We start from the raw sequence: 21,944 nt of genomic DNA, 5'->3' as shown, positions 1-21,944 counted from the left end.
CCGGGCCCGGGGCCCACTGGGCTAGGAGGAGGAGGGCCTGGGCCAGGCCTGACTGTGACTCAGTGCCGAGGCCGAGCCGCCCGGGACCGGACGGGAGTGACGGGAGGGGCCAGCCACCCAGGCCGGAGGGGCTCCTTGCGCGTGCGCGCCGCCTGGCGTAACCCTGCGCGCCCACAACAACCTAGCCAAGCCTGGCGAAGCCCGTCACCAGAATGGTAACCGAGACTGCCACCTCGCGGCGCGGCCGAGCACGTGCGCGTCGAAGGACGCCGTCGAGGCCGCGGGTTCGCGCGCTGTCGTGCGCGTGCCGCACGGGCCGTAGCGCGCCGTGCAGCAGCGCGCGGAGAGGTTATGTTGCCGGTGTCATCCGCTGGTTCAGTTTCCTCCGAGCGCCGCCGCGACGCCGTGCTCGTGTGCGCGCCGCCGCTCTACTTGTCGTGCTCCGGGACGCGCAGGACTGCCTGTCTTCCTCTTGCCGCCAACCTTGACCTTGGCGCCGTGCGACGGCAGTGGACGGACGGACGGGGGCGGTGCGTCAGTGCGCCCGTCTGTCTGTCTGTCCGTCCGCCCGGCAAGGCGCCGGCTGCATGGCTGGTCACTTGATCGCGTGTTGCGGCCTGACAGGCATGCTCGCCGCCAGTTTGGCGCTCCGTCGCACCGAGAGTCGTTCTCGTCGCTGTTTCTATCGCACCTATAGGGGACGCCCCAAGAGTGCGAGAGAGACAGAGCGACGAAAACGACTCTCGGAATCAGTCTGCAGGGGCGGCGCAATCCGGTCACTATTCCAGCCTGCCCCTACACACACTCCACGAGTGCGAGAGAGACAGAGCGAGGACTGCGACAAGTCCTGATACGACTCGGGGGCCGTCGCCGAATCACGCCGCCACTTACGCCGTTGCGTCACGCGGGATTTCGCGCACTTCACCTTCCGTGTAGGGCCACCGCCGACTGGCTGCGAAGGGCCTCTCTCTGTCTCTCTCGCACTCGCGGGGCCGCCCGTCAGGGTGCGAGAGAGACGGAGAGAGACGCTGTGGAATCAGTCGCGGGCCGTTATCTCGACGCGGGGCGGGCGGGGCCGGGGGCGGCGAGGTGGTGCACTGTGGTGACGGCTAGCTTCGCCTGCATCGCCACTCCGCGCCGCGACTCCGCCCTGGCAGCCCATGGCCGCGCCGGCCGCGTAGCGCGCCAAGCGTCGTGTCCAGGTTTACGAGTGCGTGCCGCAGTGGGCCAGAAGACCGGCGCAGCGGCCAAAAGTCTAGACGCGTTTTGAGCTCCAGAGTCGCCAAACAGGACTCGAACCAAACGTGTGACCCCACCAATGGATTGCTCGTTCGGAGAGCAATCCTTCGGTGGGGTCATACGTTCGGTTCGAGCCCCATTTAGCGACTCTGGAGCTCAAAACGCGTCTGGAGTTTTGGCCGCCTGCACCGGTCTTCTGGTCCGTGCCGCAGTGCCACGCGTGTTTACGAGAAGCCACCCCATGCGGGGGTGGTTTCATCTCGGGTTAATCAGTCCCACAGCCTTAAGGAGCAACTAGCATTCTGACTTGATTCTAATAGTGTGTGAGTGAGTATTTGTGTGTTTGTGTGTCGCCAGAACAAAACGCTCTAAAGCCGATCAACAAAGTCGAAGACATGGGCTTCTTCCTGCAGCTCCGGCTGCTGCTGTGGAAGAACTTTTTGATCCGGAGGCGGAACAAGGTAAGTGCTTCGGTTTAGGTTCCGTTTGAAGAGGCACGGCATTGAGTGCTCTGTGGGTTTGCGTTGTCTGATGGCGCCCCTGTTGTCTGCAGCTGAGGCTCTGCCTCGAGGTGCTGTGGCCACTGTTCCTCTTCCTCATCCTGATGTGGGTGCGGACGCGCGGCCTCAAGGAAATTCGCCCAGAATGTGAGTGCAACTTGGCAGCTTCCATGGCGCAGGACTTGATGGAGGTGCACTGTTGGCACTGTTTACATTATTGCAGGCCACTACATGGAGAAGGCCATGCCATCGGCCGGCCAGTTCGCCTTCCTGCATTCCCTGGTCTGCAACGCCCCCAACGTCTGCCACCTCAACAACGGCTCCATCGCGCCTCCCTTCGACGACGGCACCAGGCCCAAGTAAGCGACTCACCGGCGTCGGCCAGGAAATTAAGCAGTTGCCGCCCGACGAACGGCCGGGCGGATTCGAACCCGGGACCCCTCTATTGCCAATCTTCCCCCATCCCGTGTCGTTGTTGTTCTTTTCGGTGGCGCATCCAGTCTCGCCGGCAGAATTCTGGAGCTCAAAACGCGTCTAGAGTTTTGGCCGCCTCCACCGGTCTTCTGGCCCACTGTGCGTGGACCCTCTCCGTACAGTCCGCGCCACAATGTTCGATTTCCCTCCCCTGCTGCGGACGAGATGGCGCGCCAGAGCCGCCTCCCCGGCGCACTGTGCCAGACTGTACTGAGAAGAAAGTCGTACAGGTGGAGTGACTCGCTCGCCATCGACCAGCCGACCCTGACACTGGCCGCGCTGGCGTGCCGTGCTATGCGTCGCGCCCCGCGGCCGTGGCCATGGCCGCGGACGCCCGGTTGTCCGGCTGTCTAGCGGAGCGCCCGCCGCACAGTGGGCCAGAAGGCCGGTGGAGGCGGCCAAAACTCTAGACGCGTTTTGAGCTCCAGAGTAGCTAAATGGGACTCGAACCGCACCAATGGATTGCTCTCCGAACGAGGAATCCATTGGTGGGGTCACACGCTCGGTTCGAGTGCTCTTTAGCGACTCTGGAGCTCAAAACGCGTCTAGAGCTTTGGCCGCCTCCACCGGTCTTCTGGCCCACTGTGCGTCGCCCTGGCCGCCAAAGTTGCCGCCCTGTTGAATTTTGTATTGACCGATCGGCCGCTCGCATGGGCCTGCTATAACCACTTCTTGATGATGATGATCGTGACGAAGGCCCCTCACCACGCCCTCCGGCCTTGGGTGCGTTCCGCCCTCCGCCCGTTCTCAGCCCGCCCACGCGGCGCCACGTTCATCAAGGTCGTCGCCGTGGTGTCCCGGTAGCCATGCACCGGTAGCCGCCGCCGGCGTGCCTTCACGGCGGGCCTGGCTTCTGCCCTGCCCTCTGGCCTGGCCGGCGAGCGAGCGCTTCCCTCCGTGTTTTATTGAGTGGCCCGTGCCGGGGGCGTCGGGGCGTTCTTCGCGGTGCCGCCACGGGCAAGGCCAACAAGGCCGGCATGGCGCAGTGGGCCAGAAGAAATTATTTTACGTGAGAAACGTGCTTAAACGTGCTTCGCTCTACAGGAAACACAGAACAGGGCATTAATTTTAAGCCATGAGCGGAGCGGCCATTAGTGGTGATGTCCTTCCCCTGCGACTCATGACGGGATCAGTGGGGACACTGCATAATTAGCCATAAACGCATTAAATTGGGGTAGGTAGACATCCCTTGACGCCAGTTTCACTTTTGCGTCCCCAGGCTGACCGACTTCACCAACGAGTTCGGCCGGCTGCTGCTGGACGACGGCAAGCTGCCCAGACTCATCCGCAACTACGGCGACATGGGCGCCATCGTCTCGGCCGTGGAGAACAACAGCACGCTCGGTGAGTTCCCCGGAACGCTTCTTTCCTCGTGAACTGGAAACGCGGCCCGAATCACCGCGGGGTGACTAGACGCGCATCACATTCGCACTGACCAAAGGAGTGCTCTCAGTGGTTAAAAGATAAACCTAATTAATTTTGCAGACGACGACTTTTCCCTCCGGCTCCGTGACATGGTGCTGCCCACGCAGTACGCGGACCTCTCCCCAGAGTGGCTCGGCAAGGAGGTCGACGTCGACAAGGTACTGCCGGCACTCTGCAAATCAAAACCTTTAGACTAGAATCTGGATTGAAGACGAGGAGGAATAAGAGAGATCAGAAACTGTTGCCAAATCGGCCTATTTAGACGTTTTCACGGGTTCCATAATCCTGGTGCTTAGCTATTCGATCATAGATACTCACAATCTATACGTTCAGAAAAGAAGACATTTAGAGTGTGTAAGACGAGCCTCGCTCAAGGTGCCACTGTCTTCCGCAGCTCGACCAGGCCATGCTCTCGGACGACTCCCCCATGGTGACGTACTGCTCCGCGGTCCCTGCCGGAAGTTCGCCCGAGCTGTGCACCGAAACCGCAGCCTTCATCTGGGAAGACGTCACCGCATCGGTAGGCCGTCCCGCTCCGAGTCCCGCTCTTATCGACTTATCGAACATTCTCGATTAGATTGTCGCCACACTTTTTTGGACTTACGGCTCGCAACGCGTGCCTCAACATTCGACGAGTTGTCATACTTATGGCCTGATTTTTAAAATCGAAAACTAGTTGCCCCGAGAGTGGCTTTTTCATAAATCTCGGTCCCGGACACAGATTTCCATTCGGAACGAAACAGTTACAGTCACCCCGTGAATGACTGCAGATTAAATCGTATTTTCCATCCAAAACGATGTCAAAGAATTACATGCAGCTTTTCTGGTATCCATTCATTTTTTTAGTGTTTCTTCCACCCGCAAGTTGTTTTTTTTCTCTCCTTCACAATGACTGAAACAAGAGTTATCTCTATTTTGCCCGCCCGCAGGCGTACTCGTACAAGCGGGAGAACATGGGGAGCATCCTTCGGCCGTCGGCGTGGCACCGACTGCAGGTGGCCGTCCGCAGCATGGCCTTGGACCTGGACGCCATCAACGTGGAGTGAGTGTTCAAGTTTGCGCCAGCACGTTATTCACAGGCGCGTCCTGCCAGCGCCACCAATTTCCAGACGAAGTCTGCAGTGTACATACTTCATGTTGTTCGCGTTGCAGCAAAATCGACCACGGCGCTCTGGCCATCTTCGACCGGCTGCGCGGCAAGCGCGACACGTACAAGGCCCCCGTGGAGGGCTGGTGCGACCTGATAGAGTACGCCTCGGAAATGCAGATCCCGGAGAACGACTTGTGAGTATCGGCAGCCTACAGTGGGCCAGAAGACCGGTGGAGACGGCCAAAATCCCGGACGCGTTTTGTGGTCCAGAGTCGCTAAATGGGAGTCGAACCGAACGTGTGACCCCACCAATGGATTGCTCTCCGAACGAGGAATCCATTGGTGGGGTCACACGCTCGATTGGAGTCCTTTGTGACGACTCTGGAGCTCCAAACGGGCCCACTGTGCCTTGACTCTCTCTTTGAACCGACCCAGGATTGTGAACCGCTTTTCCTTCGCACTGCCTGCAGCACGCGGGCGCTGCGTGGCGAGCAGATGCAGCTCAAGGCGCGCTACAGCTCCGACCCGGACGAGCCGCCGGAGTGCCAGATGATCTTCAACAGCACCGTCACCAACCGGATCCCGGGCATCTCGGCCGTCTGGAAGGTCATCAAGCCCTTCATCAGGCAAGTCCGTCAGTGCGGGATCTCGAACTCTCAAAACCTTGCAAGCCTTACAACGAAAAGTAGTTTTTGTCAAAATAACAGGAAAAGTAGCGATATACATCGGCAACTTTGGCCCGTCCCGTACATTAAGAAACGTACGAATTTCTCCTATGTTTGACCCTGACGGGAATTAAATCTGAGTCTGGGGTTAAAATAAATGTCGTTTTCGTCATCAGCACCCTCCAAAACATCAGAAACAATGCAAAAACTCGAATAAAAAGAATGTTCCAAAAATACCCCGCTGGGATTTGAACCCGGGTCCGAACTTCTCCGATTTGCTCGAAACTGGCACCATTGGTTTTCTCTCGTCGCCCCGATTCCAAAAATACCCCTACATGCCCTCCTAGCTGCATCCGTTGCCGAGATCCTCCTCGACCCCATGTAGACCATGATGCACCTGCAGCAGCGCCCCCGGGGCTCGGATCGGATTTGCTGCCACCGGGCGGTTCTTAGGGTCACCCAAGGAGGCTGCATACCAAATTTGGTCAAGATCGGACCACGGGAAGTCCTCGGACGAACGAACGGACGAACGAACGAACGGACGAACGGACGGACGCACAGCATGCATCATACTATATGCCCGTCCCTCCGTCATTTTTTTAGAAAAAATAAACGGGACGGGCCAAAAAAGTGTTTACATGGGCTTATCGAGGAAATACTTATGGTAATTTACGAACCATTTCTTCGCGTATCAAAATAAATCGTTTCATTGTTACTGCACCTTTCTTATGCTCAAATCACTTCGTACAGTTGCGAAAAGAATTCTTGTCCGAAGTGGCAGTGACCGCTAACTGTTGCCCGCAGAGGGAAGATCCTGTACACGCCGGACACTCCGGCCGTGCGCTCCATCATGGAGCGCGTCAACGCCACCTTCAACAGGCTGCTGTTCCTGCCCGGCTTCGAGGAGGTGGACACGGACACCTTCTTCAACCGACTGGAGGGCGGCTTCCTCGTGCGGGTGAGTCTAGGGGGGTCTTGAGCACGGCCCTGTCGAGCGTGCTGCCTACCCTCGACTCGGCGGGCGCACCGCCGCCCTGCCGGCGACGTCCGCAGTCGTTGCTCAGTGTGCGGCGCGTTTCGAACACCAGAGTTGCTAAACATCACTCGGACCGAACGTGTGACCCCACCAATGGACTCCTCGTTCGGAGAACAATCCATTGGTGGGGTCACACGTTCGGTTCGAGTCCCATTTAGCGACGCTGGAGCTCAAAACGCGTCTGGAATTTGGGCCGCCTCCTCCGGTCCTCTGGCCCACTGTGCGTTGCGGTCACGCTCCACGTTTGGTTGGACAGGAGCCGCCCAAGACCGAGGCCGGCAAGGCGCTGTACGCCGCCTCCTTCAAGCACAACGCCCTGTTCCTGACGCCCATCCTGCTGCGACGAGGGGGCGATCTGCGGAGGTAAGTTCTCACCCCGCGGCGTCCGCTTCTTGTTCAGCGGTGGTACACTGGTAAAACTAAATTTACCCGAGGTTTTAGCTGGGATTCCTTGACCCAGATTTGATTTCTCCCCACAGGCTGCGCGACACCTTGACGAGGCGGCGGCCCGCCACGCCCGCCACCGAGAACCCCTCCGGCGCGCAGCCGTCGGCCGACACGACGGACACGGAGGACGCCATGGGGGGCGCGCTTGACGACGCCTTCCAGCTGCTGAGCCGCTTCGTGAAGGTGAGCCCCGCACTGCCTGCCTTTCGACGCGTTACACTGGCATTCGACGGATGTGACGTCACAATCGTTTGAATGTGAATTGTGTCGTTTGAATATGATGTCACACGATCAAACAAGTGAGACACCCTAACTGGACTGAACGGCCGTGTCACTTTCAAACGAAGTTGGCAACGTATTCAATCGAACTTGAGAAAATTCACACTCCAACTGAAATGACGTCACATTCATTGAAAACAGTGTTATTCCCGGAGGCCGGAGGCCTAAAACACGTCGCTGATTGCCCCTCTCCTATTTTTCGCAGTGCCTGAACAGGCAGAAGGTGCAGCCCGTGGCCCCGGACGAAGCGGAGGACGAGGCCATGGAGCTGGCGCGCACCAACAACCTCTGGGCCCTGGTGGTGTTCGACGCGGCGGGGCAGGACACCCTGGAGCCCTTCGTCAAGTACAGGCTCAGGTACGGGCTCGTTCCTCCGATGCCTTCTGAATTCCAGTCTTGTCTCACAGTTTGACAGAAGACCGCTAAATGTGGCTCGAATCGAACGTGTGACTCCACCAATGGATTCGTCATTCGGAGAGCTACCCATTAGTTGGGTCATACGTCCGGTTCGAGTCCCATTTAGTGACTCTGGAGCTCAAAACGCGTCTGGAGTTTTGACCGCCTCCACCGGTCCTCTGGCTCACTGTACATCATCTAAATCTGAGCGTGGCATTCTGTTCCTCCTCGCAGGCTGAGCTCTGAGCGAGTGGACAGCACGGTGGACATCATGGACCGGCGCACCAACTACCGCGCGCGGTCGCAGCCCCTCACCGACATGAAGTACCTGACGTACGGCTTCTCGTACCTCCAGGACATGATCGACAGTGCCATCCTGGAGCTGCACACTGGCAAGGCCGGGGACAGCAACCCCGGCCGCATCCTCAAGCAGTACCCCTACCCGTCCTACATCTACGACCAGTGAGTACGACCCTCTGTGAAAAATCGTGTTTTGGGCCGACTTTAAGCATCTACTGCGTCTGATCCGAGGCGGTATGTCGTCCTCCCTCAACGGGCAATTGGTCTTTGGACCTTCCTTTTGCATGCCTTTGTTACGGAGTGCGATTATCTGCCTTAGTTTGGGAGCAGTATTGCCGCAAAGTTGATCAAAACACGATTTTTCAGACATTTGTGACCGTTTTCATCAACTTTGCGGCAATACTGCTCCCAAACTAAGGCAGATAATCGCACTCCGTAACAAAGGCATGCAAAAGGAAGGTCGAAAGACCAATTGCCCGTTGAGGGAGGATGAAATACCTTCTCGGATCAGCCGCAGTAGATGCTTAAAGTCGGCCCAAAACACGATTTTTCACAGACATTTGTGACCGTTTTGATCAACTTTGCGGCATTGGCATAATGCAAAGAAATTAATTTCCATAGTATTCCTTCGTATAACGGAATAAATATAAACTAAGACATAGAGGCTTATTCCTTACGCATCCTGAAAATTTTGGTATGTTTTTCACTGTGCGCGCAGAAAGCACCTAACCGCGACTCTGCCATCTCTGCCAGGTTCATCAAGGCCATCTCCAACACGTTCCCCATGTTCATGGTGCTGGCCTGGGTGTTCACTGCGGCCATGGCGGTCAAGAGCATCGTCTACGAGAAGGAGCAGCGCATCAAGGAGACGCTGGGCGTCATGGGGCTGAGCAACGGCGTGCACTGGGTGGGCTGGTTCGTCGACACGTTCTTCATCATGTTCATCAGCCTCACCTGCCTGGCGCTCATCCTCGTGGTGAGTGTCTGTTAAAGTTCAGAGCGATGACGCACAGTGGGCCGCTCCGCTCTCGTACTAATGGCTGCACTCCGCCCCAACAGTATGGCAAGGTGATCGAGAAGTCGTCCTTCGGCGTGGTCTGGCTGTACCTGCTGTCCTTCTCCGTGGCCACGCTCTCGTTCAGCTTCCTGATGTCCGTGTTCTTCTCCCGGGCCAACGTGGCGGCCGCGGCGGCGGGGATCATCTACTTCACCACCTACATGCCGTACCCGCTGGTGGTGCGCTTCGCGGACATGATCCCCTACTGGGGCTTCATCGGCGTGGTGAGTGCCGTGCCGGTCGTCTGGCCCACTGTGCACCGCCTCCGTGGCGATCACCGCTGTGACATTCGGGTGACTTTCCGGTGATGCTGTTGCAGAGCCTCGTGTCCAACATGGCGTTCGGCCTCGGCGCCAACGTGTTCGCCTCGTTCGAGCAGACCGGCGAGGGGGTGCACTGGCACAACCTGGACCTGCCGGCCAACGCGGACGAGCTGGTCACCATGGGCATGTGCATCCGCATGCTGTGGCTGGACGCCCTCATCTACGCCGTGTTCACGTGGTACATCGAGGCGGTCTTCCCCGGTAAGGACCGACGGCCAGGGTCTAGAGCTCAAAACCCGTCTGCGATTTTGACCGACGCCACCGGTCTGGCCCACTGCTCTGCGGCATGAAGTCCTTCTAAATAGCGTTTGGTGTGTTCTGCAGGCCAGTACGGGATCCCAAAGCCCTACTACTTCTTCCTGCAGCGGTCCTACTGGTGCGGGACATCCGCACCCAAGGACATGAACGGCCACATCGTCAACGGCAACTGTGAGTACTACGGCCCACACTGTAAATGTCTTACGGTGAAAGGCTGCACCACCATATCATGGTAAAGATTTTCTCCATAAAACAAATGAAATTCGTCAAAATATCTATAAGGATCAGTGAATTCTCTTTGGAATGTTATAAAGTCAGCTGCTTCACCATAATACAGAGAATTTTCACGATAATAAAGAGAATCTTCTCTATAAACCTTGTAGAGTGCCATGTATATTCCTCATGGTCAGCAAACCGCTCAAGTCCTTTCTTCTGAATTTCCTCTCACAGTGGCCGCCAACAACATGGAGCCGGAGCCCTCCAACGGCATCATCGGCGTGGCCATTGACAAGCTGAGCAAGACGTTCGGCGACCGGGCGGCGGTGGACGGGCTGTCCCTCAACTTCTACCAGGACCAGATAACGTGCTTCCTGGGCCACAACGGCGCGGGCAAGACCACCACCATGTAAGACCAGTTTTCGTTGTGTTATCAAGGACCCACTTTTCCTGGGTGCAAGGTTGGAAAAACTGCGTCACATGAGTCTGATGTTGGTGGCGTGTTGCCCGCAGCTCCATGCTGACCGGCATGTACCCGCCCACCTCGGGCACGGCGCGCATCTACGGGCTGGACATCCGCACCGACATGGTGTCCATCCGCGACAGCATGGGCGTGTGCCCGCAGCACAACGTGTTGTTCGACAGGTACGTCAAGGGGGTTCACATGCTGAGTTTTGTCGCTCTGTCTCCCAAAGTGTAAGAGACAGACGGCTCTCACTCCTATGAGGAGATGCCGTTGGCAGCCGAGCTTTTCAGAAAAGCCGTTTCGCCACACTGTCTGTCGGATGCGAGAGAGACAGCGAGGAACCTCATGTCCCGCAGCCTGACGGTGGAGGAGCACCTGTACTTCTTCGGGCGCATCAAGGGGCTGGACCCGCTGCTGCTGCGCGAGGAGATGGCGACCATGCTGCGCGACATGGGGCTGGAGGACAAGCGGCGCGCCCTGTCCAGCGACCTGTCGGGCGGCATGAAGCGCAAGCTGTCCGTGGGCATGGCCTTCGTGGGCGGCTCCAGGACCGTGTTCCTGGACGAGCCCACGGCCGGCGTCGACCCCTTCTCCAGGAGGGCCATCTGGGAGCTGCTCATCAAGTACCGCCACGGTGAGGCAAAGTACAGTGAGCCAGAGGACCGGTGGAGGCGGTCCAAATCCCGGACGCGTTTTGAGCTCCAGAGTCGCTGAATGGGACTCTGGAGCTCACAACGCGTCTAGAGCTTTGGCCACCTGCTCCAGTTTCGTTCAGTCCTCTGGTGACCAGATCGTGCCCTGCAAGGCGATTCCGCACCTGCGTATTAAAAACGTGAAATGATTGCCTCCAGGGCGCACCGTCATCTTGACGACGCACTTCATGGACGAGGCGGACCTGCTGGGCGACCGCATCGCCATCATCAGCGCGGGCCGCCTGCAGTGCTGCGGCTCCAGCGTGTTCCTCAAGGGCCGCTTCGGCAGCGGCTACTACCTCACGGTGGAGTGGCGCCAGGACGGCAACGACGTCGCCAACAGTGAGTCCCGCACCCCATTTTGTTGTTGTTGATGATGACGATGATGATTGTTGTTACTCATTCAGCGATCTTTCCCACAGAGGCGGCCCGGCTGCGCCAGATGGTGACGGAGACGGTGGCGAGCGCGCAGGTGGTGCAGGAGGTGCCGTCCGAGTCCGTGTTCGTGCTGCGCGACCGCCACGACGTGGAGGCCATCACCACCGTGCTGGAGAAGATGGACAAGAGCAAGGACGGGCTGGGCATCGAGTCGTACGGCATCTCGGACACGTCGCTTGAGGAGGTGGGTGCACTGGTGGAACAGGGGCATGAAAACGACGCCCTGACGGGCATAGCAGTCCTGCACAAAGGGTTTGCTTAAGTGTAATGTCTTTGGTAGGGCTTTCAAAATTTGCCTATAAATCCTATCTTAAATCACTTCTCTCCGAAGAGCGGAAACTCGGCAGAATGACATTGCTCCTCTTCCTTTGCAGATTTTCCTGAAAGTTGTCGAGGATAAGGAACCCACCACCAATGGAGGTAAGTCCAACTGTCGAGGCACTTATTCTGTGCTTCTGTTTGCCATCTAGTCCAGAAGTCCGTGTTCTCAGTGTCGTTGTGTTTTCCGATCGTGATCGTCCCGTCCGTCTGATCGCGCGAGCCTGCCACTGACTGTTTCAACCCTTTTCCAGGCGGAGACCTCATTGAAGTGCAAGTGAATGGTGTGATGTTGCAGTGTGAGTCCGTGTGTCGTTTTGACCATCCCTCTTCCTTGCATGTGGCATCCGGTCGGTGTGGGGTACACTGTGGGGCCCAGCGGCTGGCTAATCTCTATCCCTGTCTAGGCTAGGTGGTTGGCTGCCGAATGCATGCGAACCTGCAGCTCGATTTCCGCCCCTTTTGCTCGTAGACTTGTTTTGTCTTTCAAGCTGTCACGATTGCTAGTGCGAAAGCACTGTTCGACCTGCTGATATGGTAACAGGGTGTTGGTTGCTTTGGTGGCGGTGCATATTGACGTTGGGGGAATCTTTGTAGCGTAGTGTGGTGCTGGTGCTGGCTTTGTCCGCCTCCACCGGTCTTCTGGCGCACTGTGCCCTGCGGGGGTCCTAGTCTATGACCGCGGTGCGTTTCCAGACACGCCCCTCCCGTCCGGAGAGAACGGCGTGGTCAACGTGCCGCTGGGCGCGGACGACGACGCGGGCGTCACGGGTTTCGCCCTCCTGAAGCAGCAGTACCTCGCCCTCACCCGCAAGCGCTTCAACCACGTCCGCAGGGACCCCAAAGGACTCTTCACGCAGGTAAAGTACACTGCAAACAGCGAGCATGACACACTCCAGCTGGACCGTGCCTGCATGCACACCTCGATGCACACTTCAACGACCAGTCAGCAGGATCAGTGTGCATGCAGGGACGCTCCAGCTGGAGTGTCGAGAGAAGTGGTCGAATTTGAAAAGCTCAGTGATGCGATGGAACTCGAACCCTTGGTTGCCGCAGCTGGTTCTCCCGGCGCTGTTCGTGGCGCTGGCCCTCACCTTCACCAGCTTCTTCAACATCACCTCGGTGATGCCCGAGCTGGCCCTGGAGCCGCAGCTGTACGGGCCGCCCGTCGTCGCCTTCTGGCAGTTCGGCAACGACTCCAAGGACCCGTCTCAAAAGTAAGTCGAGACATATCGCCAGGTGGCATTTACCTGCAAGCACACTGTTGCTTTGCTTTACATGCAAAAGGTAGGGGACTTCAGCAACAGTGTACATGCTAGGTTGGCTCCAGGTGGAGTGTACTATGTCGACAGTTGAGTTTGTAGATTATAAACGGAGGGTGATACGTACTGCGCTTTAGTCTCGCCAGCGTGCACTGCACCGAACTGATTTCTGACCCACTCGGCCTGTGCAGGGAGGTGCACTTCGAGTCGATGGAGCGCGACGGCGTGGGGTCCGAGCTGGTGCCGGGGCGTCGCAACGTGACCACGGAGCTGCCCGCGCGCGTGCTGCGGCGCCTGAGCCTGGCCAAGAGCGTCGCCTCCTCGGACAACACCTGCACCAACTCGCCGCCGCAGCTGCAGGTAACTTTTCAGTTTTGTTCGTGTTTTTTAGACCTTTTTCCGACAGATTTTGATTGGATGAATACGAGGCTTTCCGTTTTGTCGTTGCAGGAGGAAGACGGTAGCACCGCGACGCAGAACCACATCACGCTGCCCGGCGGCGAGCTGTACTACAACGCCACTGACGTGGACGCGGAGCAGTGGATCGTGGACACGTACGGGGACTGCAAGCGGAACAGGTGGGTGCATGCCACACACACACAAACACATACACACACACACACACACACACACACATTTTGAATGGACCCCCAACCTCTTCTCTTGCTAAAATGCCTCCATCGCCCGGCAGATACGGCGGCGTCACCTACGGCACGACGTACCCGTGGACCGCGGCGAGCAACCTGCCGATGAAGGGCTTCAACAACAAGCCCGACAACCTCAGGGTACGTACTACGTGCCGGACAGTGGGCCAGTGGGCCAGTGCAGCAGGTGTAAGGTGTGCCGTTGTTTCCCCAGGTGTGGTACGAGAACAAGGGCCACGCCACGGCGCCGGCCTACCTCAACGCGATGGATAACGTGGTGCTGAGGTCCCTGCTGCCGGAGGACAAGAAGAACGCCTCCAGGCAGTACGGCATCCTCGTCTCCAACCACCCGCTGCCGCTCACGCCGGAGCAGTACAAGGACAAGACTATGTAAGACGAAAGAAGTCAGCTCTAAGGCGATACTTGGAGTGTTCGTAATTCCAAAGTTGCCGCCACTGGAACCCGCTTGGCTGTTTGTTCCAGAAACGAGGCGGGCATCGTTCTGTTCCACGCCGTGGCCGTCATCTTCGCCATGAGCTTCGTGCCGGCCTCCTTCGTCATCTTCCTGATCGAGGACCGCGTGGCGCAGTCCAAGCACCTGCAGCTCGTCTCCGGACTCCGACCGTTCGTCTACTGGCTGCAGTCCTACACCTGGGACCTGGTCAGTCCCATTAACACTTAAACGTTCCCCGTTCTTGTTTGGTTTTGTTTTTCGTTCTCTAACGCGCGTGCCTGTTGCACACAGGCAAGCTTCGCCGTGTCCGAGGTGATGGTGGTCTTCATCTTCCTCGCCTTCCAGAGCGCCATGTACACCTCGGGCTCCAACCTCATCGCCCTCATCCTCATCATCTTCCTCTACGGGTAACACCCCTTGCCTGGCCACTGGACCACCTGTTCTCCAGGGGTGCTGGCACAGTAGGCCAGAAGGCAGGTGGAGGCGGCCAAAATTCTCGACGTGTTCGGAGCTCGCTAAATGGGACTCGAGCGGGGTTCGAAACGGGGTTCGAGTCCCATTTAGCGACTTTGGAGCTCAAAACACGTCCAGAGTTTCGGCCGTCTAACGTCCTGACGCCCCGACTGCCCCGCCCGTCCAGCATGGCGTGCATCCCGCTGCTGTACCTGCTGTCCTGGCTGTTCCGGGTGCCGAGCCTCGCCTTCGTGGTGCTGTCCTGCGGCAACCTGTTCATCGGCATGGTCACCACCCTCACCGTCCTCGTGCTCGGCATGTTCGAGGAGCTGGTGAGGAACGCCTGCACGCCACTAACACTCCCCCAGCTGGACTAGCGTTCAATTTTCCACGGACTCTAATTTTCCAAAAGCAATCGAGGAAATTTCTTGCTTCGTGTAAATGTTGTCGATTATCCACCAATTACGACTTTGACTTGTTTTACAGGACTTGAAGCACATCAAGGACATCCTCGAGGTGGTGTTCCTCGTGTTCCCGCAGTACTGCCTCGGACAGGGCATCATGAACATGGCCACCAACTACATGAACGCCCAGATTTTGCTCAAACAAGGTGGGCGGAAAAGTCTTGAGTTTTATCTGTATTTGGGAGTAACGCCCCAAGTGGCGGATCCAGAGTCCGCTCTAGGGGTGAGGAGGCGAGGCAAAGTCGCCCTTCCTGACCACCTTTAGGAGGGGTCAGAGGGGGACTGTCTTTTTGCCGCCTCCCTCTGGATTCGCGCTTGAGGGCACTCTGTTTTCATCGTCAACTTGACTTCCCGTGCCGCAGACATGATCTGGAGCAAGTCGGTGCTGGACTGGAGTGTGACGGGCAAGTTCCTGGTGACGCTGCTCATCATCAGCGCCGTGCTCGTGGTGGCCGTGTTCCTGGCCGAGCAGAGCACGCACTGGGTGCACCGCGACCACGCCGTGGACGCCGTCTCCATGCCGCGGGAGAGCGACGTGCAGCTCGAGTTCATGCGCGTGGACAGCGGCCGCGCCGACTCCGACGTGCTGGTGCTCAAGAAGCTGTCCAAGGTGAGCGGGGCGCCGGTCGCACAGTGGGCCGAAGACCGGTGGAGGCGGCCAAAAACTCTAGACGCGTTTTGAGCTCCAGAGTCGCTAAATGGGACTCGAACCGAACGTGTAGCCCCACCAATGGATTCCTCGTTCGGACAGCACGTCAATCACCTGTATTTTCCTACTTTTCCAGAGTTACCGCCGCGGGGCGGCGCCAGCGGTAGACGGCGTGTCCTTGGGCGTGTCGGCCGGTCAGTGCTTCGGCCTGCTCGGCCTCAACGGCGCCGGCAAGACGTCCATCTTCAAGATGCTGACGGGGGACACGAGCATCAGCGGCGGCGACGCCTTGGTCGGCGGCACGTCGGTGCGCTCGCAGATGGACGAGGTGCGGAAGCTGGTCGGCTACTGCCCGCAGTTCGACGCGCTCATCCCGTTGCTGACCGTGCGCGAGCACCTGGACCTCTACTGCAGCCTGCGCGGCATGTCCGCGTCGCGGCGCCCCGCGGTGAGTTTCGGCCCCGTCCCCACTCCTTTCCCCTCCTCCCCCAACGCACACTTCACGACTCTGTGTCCTTGCCAGGCCGTGGACCGAGCCCTGCAACGACTCAACCTGGGCTTCTACCAGGACAAGCAGGCCAAGTCCCTCTCCGGCGGCAACAAGAGGAAGCTGTCGACGGCCATCGCCTTGGTCGGGGGCCCGCCACTCCTGTACATGGTGAGTCCAACGTCCCGAACAAGGGCTGACCTGCAGACGGATTCCCAGAGTAGTTTTCGTCGCTCTGTCTCTCTCGTATACTCATGGGGCGTCCCATTGATACGAGAGAAACAGCGACGAAAGCGACCCGAAACTCGCATAACCGTACCCCCGTTGTGCAGGACGAGCCGACGACCAGCATGGACCCCGGCGCGCGCCGGTTCCTGTGGAGCTGCGTGCAGTCCGTGGTGGCGCAGGGCAGGTCCGTGGTGCTCACCTCGCACAGCATGGAGGAGTGCCAGGCGCTGTGCGGCAAGCTCACCATCATGGTCAACGGGCAGCTCACCTGCTTCGGCAGCCCGCAGCACCTCAAGAACAAGTCAGTGCATGCGCCTCGGCGTTACTCAGTTATTTGCAAGGTTTTTTGTTGTTGTTGTAACGTCCGGCACGTGGACTTGAACCCGCGCCCCCTGCGGGCCTCTGCCGCTCTGCCGCAGGTACGGGTCGGGCTACAGCGTGGTGGTGCGCTGCCAGCAGCACCGCATCGCCGAGGCGCGCGCGCTCGTGCTGCAGCGCCTGCCCGGCAGCTCGGTGGTCGAGTCCCACCTCAACCAGGTGAAGCTGCACGTGCCGCCGGGCGACCGCGACGACGCCAAGCTCAGCCTCGTCACCATCTTCCGCACCATGGACGAGGCGCGGCGTGGCGGCAGCGTCATCGACTACTCCGTGTCGCAGACCACCCTGGAGGACGTGAGTCTTGACAGCGAAGTCCCTCAGTCTCTCCATTTACCCCCTCCCCTTTGAAAATGATGATCCCATTCTCATTTTTTCTTCTCAAACAGGTGTTCATGAGATTTGCACAAATGCAGAAGACAGAAGAAAACACGTCGTCAGGCTCCGGAGGGTGTTTAGACTGGTTGAAGAAGTGTGTCAATCCATTGCGCACTAAGGAAGTGAAACCCAGTTCATCGATGAAAATAGAGTGATGAGTTCAAGGCGAAAAGAATCATTCCACTACTAGATACAGGGGAACATACCAAGTAAAAGAAAGTACCTATTGAGCAGCGTACTGGTAATGATGGCAAGGTAACTTATTATTATAATAATTTTTTTTACGACAGAACCTTGATTTACTTTAAGCATTTCAAATAACAATTATTTAAACTGCACTTTTTTGGTGCGGAAACCAACAATATAGGGACAAGCTGATACATGCTTTTCCATTGAACAATCTGGCTCAGTATTAATAATTACTGTACATCATTTTTTACGTTATATTTAAGATATTTTAGGTATTCAATGTTAGTGGTCATTTTTGTTAATGAGGCACACTTGACGCTTTCAAGTGTGGTGATGTTCTTGATGTTGCATCCTGTGATTTTGTTGAGAAACGTACAGTGTTAGCCAATGCAACCACATTATTTTAAAATCCAAAAGCACTGTCAGAACTACTTATGATTGTGATCCTGTTAGATTCTTAGCATCTAATGAGGGCTGTGAAATGAGAATGTGAAAGACGACCACAATTTGAGTGACAGTCACTGTGTGGCATGTATGTGATATTTTCAAGACGTTTGAAATTGTCATTTTTACCTCTGGGAAAGAAATTCAATCCTGTTCTATAAAAGTAATTGATGCTTTTCTGTCTACTTAACTCTGTGATACTTTGTTGTTTGGTCAGTTGCATGTAAGAATAAAAATAGAAAATGATGGTTGATAATTTTTACTGAAATAATGTTGGGGCACTTCGTCTCTAATGTTCCTGTGATTGTGGTGTTTATTTTTGTTCCTACAAGTGTTAATAAAATTTACACCTCTGTACCACTGGTTTTTTTTTTATGGATGTCCAAAACATAATCTAGTATCCTGACTCCAGCGTGGGCTGTGGGGTGATAAACGTACAGTTTGGTTGTATTATTCATGTAATTTTGGTTAATTTTACAGATATGTACACAAAATCAGGAGACGCTGCACTCCAGAAATTGTAAAAAGATTTAAAAAAAGAAACAAATGTACACCATACAAAATATCAATCTTTTAGTTTAAATATGGCAGCTTTCTGACTCAACAGGAAAATACTTACAAAAGAAATATCGAAACGCACATTCCCGGCTGGGGAAGAAAACAAAAAGAGCAGTATTGGGAGGCAGTTGATTTTATTGGCTGGCGGGGGGGCTTGCGCCGGGGCCGTGGGACGAGGGTGGGTGCTGGGGCCGCAGGCTCAAGCCCACGGCCAGGAGGGGGGCGGGGGCGGGCGGGGGGCTGGCCGCGGGGGGACGGCGCCCGGCGGCGCGCTGCAGCAGGGGCAGCGCGGTGGCGGGGTGGTGGTGCCGGTGGCGGCGGCGACGCGCCATGGTCGACGCGCACCTCGCCACGCGGCTCAACTGCGTCCCCACGGCGGCCAGCCCCGCCTGCGCCCTGGCCGGCTCCAGCGGCAGGCGGCGCGGCGTGGCGTGGCTGTGGGGCGGCCCGGGGGCGGCGAGGGCGGTGGGGGTGGTCATCGCGGGGCAGGTGTAGCGCGGCGAGGGCTCCAGCAGGTCGGAGGACCGGCGGTAGCGCGGCTGGGCCGCCGTGGACGACGTCGACGTCGAGGCCTCGTTGTCCGCGTCCGACGAGGACCCGGCGGGCTTCCGGCGCCGCGACGCCGCGCCGGACGAGATCTTGCGGCCGCGCACGGACAGCGACATGCCGAGGTAGGGCGGCGGCGGCGGGATCTGCTGGCGGTACACCAGCTCGAACATCCCCGTGTCCGCGTTGCGGTCGGCGCGCCGGTCCACCACCACTGCAAGGCGAGCAAAGCGTCAGGCGGCGGCACAACCTACCCTACTGCTGGCGGCCGAACCGCGGCTCAGCCTCGTACCTTTGATGACGTCCTCCAGGCACTGCGCGCACATGCGCGCCGTGACGCTGGTGGACGGCGCCATGCAGGGGCACGAGTTGATCTCGATGAGCCACGGCACGAAGTCCTCGGTGAGCATGAAGTCGGCGCCGAACAGCTCGAAGCAGTCCCCGCGCCTGTCCATGTGCTCCTGCGAGGCCAGCAGGCTGCCCACGATGCCCTGCCGCATGCCCGGGTAGATGACCGTGTCCCAGAGGTCCGCGCGCCCCATGGCCCTGCGACACACCGCTGCTGTGAGGGCCTTCCGCCGGCCGAGGGAGGCCAGCAGTCGCTTCGTCGCTCTGTCTCTCTCGCACCCTCGTGGGACGCCACATGAGTGCGAGAGAGACAGAGCCTGCCGCTCGGCATGGCGCCTGCGAGGTAGGCTCCGCGGCCGCCCCGCTGTTCGACGGGCTGGCCTACCCCGTGCTTCGCAGGCGCTGAGCCGCCTTCACTGGTCTTCTGGCCCACTGTGCGTTACCTGAGGTACGTCTGGAAGGTGTAGCAGTCCCACATGTTCTCGTCGGGCAGCGCGGGGTCCCTCTTGCCGTTGGTGTACTTGGCCTGCACCGCGTTGTTGCACAGGTGCACCGACTCGTGCATGTTGTGCAGGCTGAAGGACTGCGAGCAGAAGCGCAGGTAGCTCTCCCTGTCGACGGCGAGAGTTTTCGTTAGAGGCTTAGAGACTCAAGTTACTTTACTTTGATGGCCATGCCAGTGCCGCACCGGTACATCCAGATCGTCATCGGGTACACGCTGGTGACGAGGAACCACTGCCGGATGTCGAACTTGGTGCCGCAGATGAGCAGCGGCCGCTCTGGAGGCAGGACGAGGAAAGGTTTAGGTTTTATTGGAAGACATTTAGAGTGTAGTGGCCCGGCACCTCACCAATGTACTTCTGCGCGACGTAACGCGCGTCCCGCAGGTGCGTGGAGGACACCTGCGCCGTGAGGAGGTCGAGCTGGTTCACGAGGTGGATGCCGCGGCCCCGCGACTTGGCGCCGGGCTTCATGATCCACACGTTGAGGCGCCCGTCCAGCTGCAGCTGCGGCCACAGCGGCGCGGCGCGCTCCAGCACCCAGCAGCAATCCGCGTACAGCGCCTGGAAAACAGGTTTCGAACTATTCTCCCAGTTTGGTTTTTGTTTTTTCTTGTGTTCACTCTCTCATCGCACCGAGATGCTGGGCTCGGGCGCGGCGGCGTTGAGCGCCGCATCGTCGCGGTGCAGCAGGTACGTCCAGGCCAGGAACTGGTCCCACTGGTGGGTGAACACGGTGGGCGGCGTGGCGCGGTCCAGGTGCTCGTTGGAGTGCTCCAGGAGGAACTCCCGGCAGCGCGTCAGCGCGAACTCCACCGCCATCTTCGGAACCTGCAGGACAAAGAAAAAAGTTCAAATGTATTTTCTTTGATACAAAGAAAAGAAAGAATAAATCACATGCATGAGAATTTTCGCCGCCTCCACCGGTCTTCTGGCCCACTGTGCGCACCTTGCCGCTGGGGCTTTGCACGGCGTTGGCGCCGCCCTTGTCCACCTCCTCGACGAGCCACTTGAGCGTGTTGAGGCAGGCGGTGAGCCGGAAGTCGTCCACGAAGGCCTCCATGTCGTCTGGCTGGCAGATGTTGTAGCAGCGCGGGAAGCACGTCAGCGACACGCCCTCCTCGGAGAACCAGTGCATTTGGCGCAGGAAGGTGCTGAGGCCGATCTGGAGGTTCGACAGAAAACCGGTGATTGCTGTGATGTTCGGTTCGGTTTGACGATAGCGCGTTCGGGACTTTGGAACGCTCACTTTGGTGGTGAAGGAAGCCTTCGGGAAGCGGTTGATGATCTGCCGCTTCTTGAGTCGCTTCCAGTCGATGCCGTCAAACTTGACGGTCCAGATGAAGTTGGCGGGGACGCCGCGCAGCAGCCGCGCCACCACGGCCTTCTCGTTCAGCTCCTCGCCCGCCAGCGAGTCCAGCAGGGTCTGCATCGACTCCTCTGCAACAGGGATTCACAGAGGGAAAAAATGTTGCCGAAGGACCTTTCTAGACGCGGCCTCCACCGGTCTTCTGGCCCACTGTGCGTAGATTATTGGTATTTTACGAAGATTCATCGTGAATCTACGACCATTCGTCCTAAATTCACGAAGAATCTTCTCGAACTTACGCGCGCACTCACCGCTTTTTATCCTGTCCTTGTGCTCCGTGACCTTCTTCTCCTCCTTCTTCTTCTCCTCCTCGCCGTCGCGCTCCTTGTTCTCCTTGTCGGCGTCCCGCTCCTTGGCCTCCTTCTCCCTCGTCTCGCGCTCGCGCTCCCGGTCGCCCGGCCGCTCGCGCGGGCACTCGTTGGGCACCCACTTCTTCTCCAGCCAGCCGCGGCTCTTGAGCGCCTCGCGCACCGACGGGAAGGCGCCGCAGATGGAGAAGATCTTCTGCTCCTGGAGGCGGCAGGGCAGGGAGGCGCTCAGGCAAAGTGGCCGGGCGGCGAGTCCACCAGAAAACGTTGAGCCGACTGCGTTCGCACGTCGCCGTCGTCGCACTGTCTCTCACGCACACTACGAAGCTAACCCGTACACTGTAAGTTCGCTTTTACAAATGCATTTGTGACTGTATACTTGGTGGGCAGTTAGGTTTGTAGTGCCTCGGGGCGTCCCGGACAGGTACGAGAGAGACAGAGCGAGAGGCAGTGCGGCACCAGTCGGCGAGCGCTCACCGCGACGGCCTGGTCCACGAGGTTCTTGATGTGCCGCAGCTGCTGCAGGCTCAGCAGGTTCCTCTGGTGCGGGCGAATGCCCCTTCGCGACAAGGACAAGGACGTCGCCGGCCCGCTGGCTGTCCGTTTAAGGGGCTGGGCCCCGCTCTGCCCCCCGCCCCCGCCCCCCGGCGCCTCATGGCCAGCCGGGCC

General features: G+C 58.2%; 2 protein-coding genes across 4 annotated transcripts; one reads left to right on the top strand and one right to left on the bottom strand.

Moving 5' to 3' along the window:
- The first annotated feature begins 75 nt into the window (after window positions 1-75).
- Window positions 76-18,001, top strand: LOC117645999 (phospholipid-transporting ATPase ABCA1-like). Of its 3 annotated transcripts, none has more exons than XM_034386601.1 (42): window positions 76-215; window positions 1,597-1,700; window positions 1,793-1,886; window positions 1,963-2,098; window positions 3,433-3,557; window positions 3,699-3,796; window positions 4,033-4,158; window positions 4,568-4,680; window positions 4,791-4,922; window positions 5,199-5,354; window positions 6,198-6,351; window positions 6,686-6,792; window positions 6,909-7,059; window positions 7,361-7,512; window positions 7,786-8,013; window positions 8,605-8,827; window positions 8,911-9,132; window positions 9,228-9,432; window positions 9,556-9,660; window positions 9,940-10,114; window positions 10,219-10,350; window positions 10,528-10,805; window positions 11,023-11,205; window positions 11,286-11,485; window positions 11,676-11,721; window positions 11,874-11,918; window positions 12,316-12,479; window positions 12,676-12,836; window positions 13,073-13,241; window positions 13,332-13,459; window positions 13,573-13,666; window positions 13,740-13,915; window positions 14,009-14,186; window positions 14,271-14,386; window positions 14,620-14,764; window positions 14,919-15,042; window positions 15,259-15,506; window positions 15,682-15,993; window positions 16,069-16,203; window positions 16,365-16,561; window positions 16,680-16,932; window positions 17,025-18,001. In XM_034386601.1, the coding sequence occupies exons 2-42, from the start codon at window positions 1,635-1,637 to the stop codon at window positions 17,166-17,168; spliced, it is 6,396 nt and encodes a 2,131-aa protein (XP_034242492.1). In that variant the 5' UTR covers window positions 76-215; window positions 1,597-1,634; the 3' UTR covers window positions 17,169-18,001. The 3 variants fall into 3 exon arrangements, with proteins under 3 accessions (XP_034242492.1, XP_034242491.1, XP_034242493.1); XM_034386600.1 differs by lacking the exon at window positions 76-215 and adding an exon at window positions 1,107-1,210; XM_034386602.1 differs by lacking the exons at window positions 76-215; window positions 11,874-11,918 and adding an exon at window positions 1,107-1,210.
- LOC117646306 (tubulin glycylase 3A-like) lies at window positions 17,635-21,893 on the bottom strand (the record flags this gene model as incomplete). The annotated part of the gene is made up of 11 exons (XM_034387167.1): window positions 17,635-17,676; window positions 18,750-18,964; window positions 19,043-19,296; window positions 19,542-19,709; window positions 19,787-19,877; window positions 19,949-20,162; window positions 20,235-20,429; window positions 20,548-20,763; window positions 20,848-21,038; window positions 21,219-21,477; window positions 21,753-21,893. Coding segments are annotated over 11 exons (1,986 nt in total), but the record flags the coding sequence as incomplete, so codon positions are not given.
- Between the last annotated feature and the right edge of the window lie 51 nt (window positions 21,894-21,944).

This window comes from Thrips palmi, unplaced genomic scaffold, assembly GCF_012932325.1.
Source record: "Thrips palmi isolate BJ-2018 unplaced genomic scaffold, TpBJ-2018v1 HiC_scaffold_19, whole genome shotgun sequence".
Taxonomy (NCBI): Eukaryota; Metazoa; Arthropoda; class Insecta; order Thysanoptera; family Thripidae; genus Thrips; species Thrips palmi.
Note: the sequence above shows the minus strand (reverse complement) of the source record. Positions and strands in the feature narration are given on the sequence as shown.

What these genes read in the sequence shown, in the direction of transcription:
- LOC117645999 (XM_034386601.1), top strand. Translation starts at nt 1,635, where the DNA reads ATGGGCTTCTTCCTGCAGCTCCGGCTGCTGCTGTGGAAGAACTTTTTG. An exon ending in GGGGACTGCAAGCGGAACAG is followed by an intron (nt 13,460 to 13,572) that starts GTGGGTGCATGC and finishes ATCGCCCGGCAG; the next exon opens with ATACGGCGGCGTCACCTACG. An exon ending in CTCATCATCTTCCTCTACGG is followed by an intron (nt 14,387 to 14,619) that starts GTAACACCCCTT and finishes CCGCCCGTCCAG; the next exon opens with CATGGCGTGCATCCCGCTGC.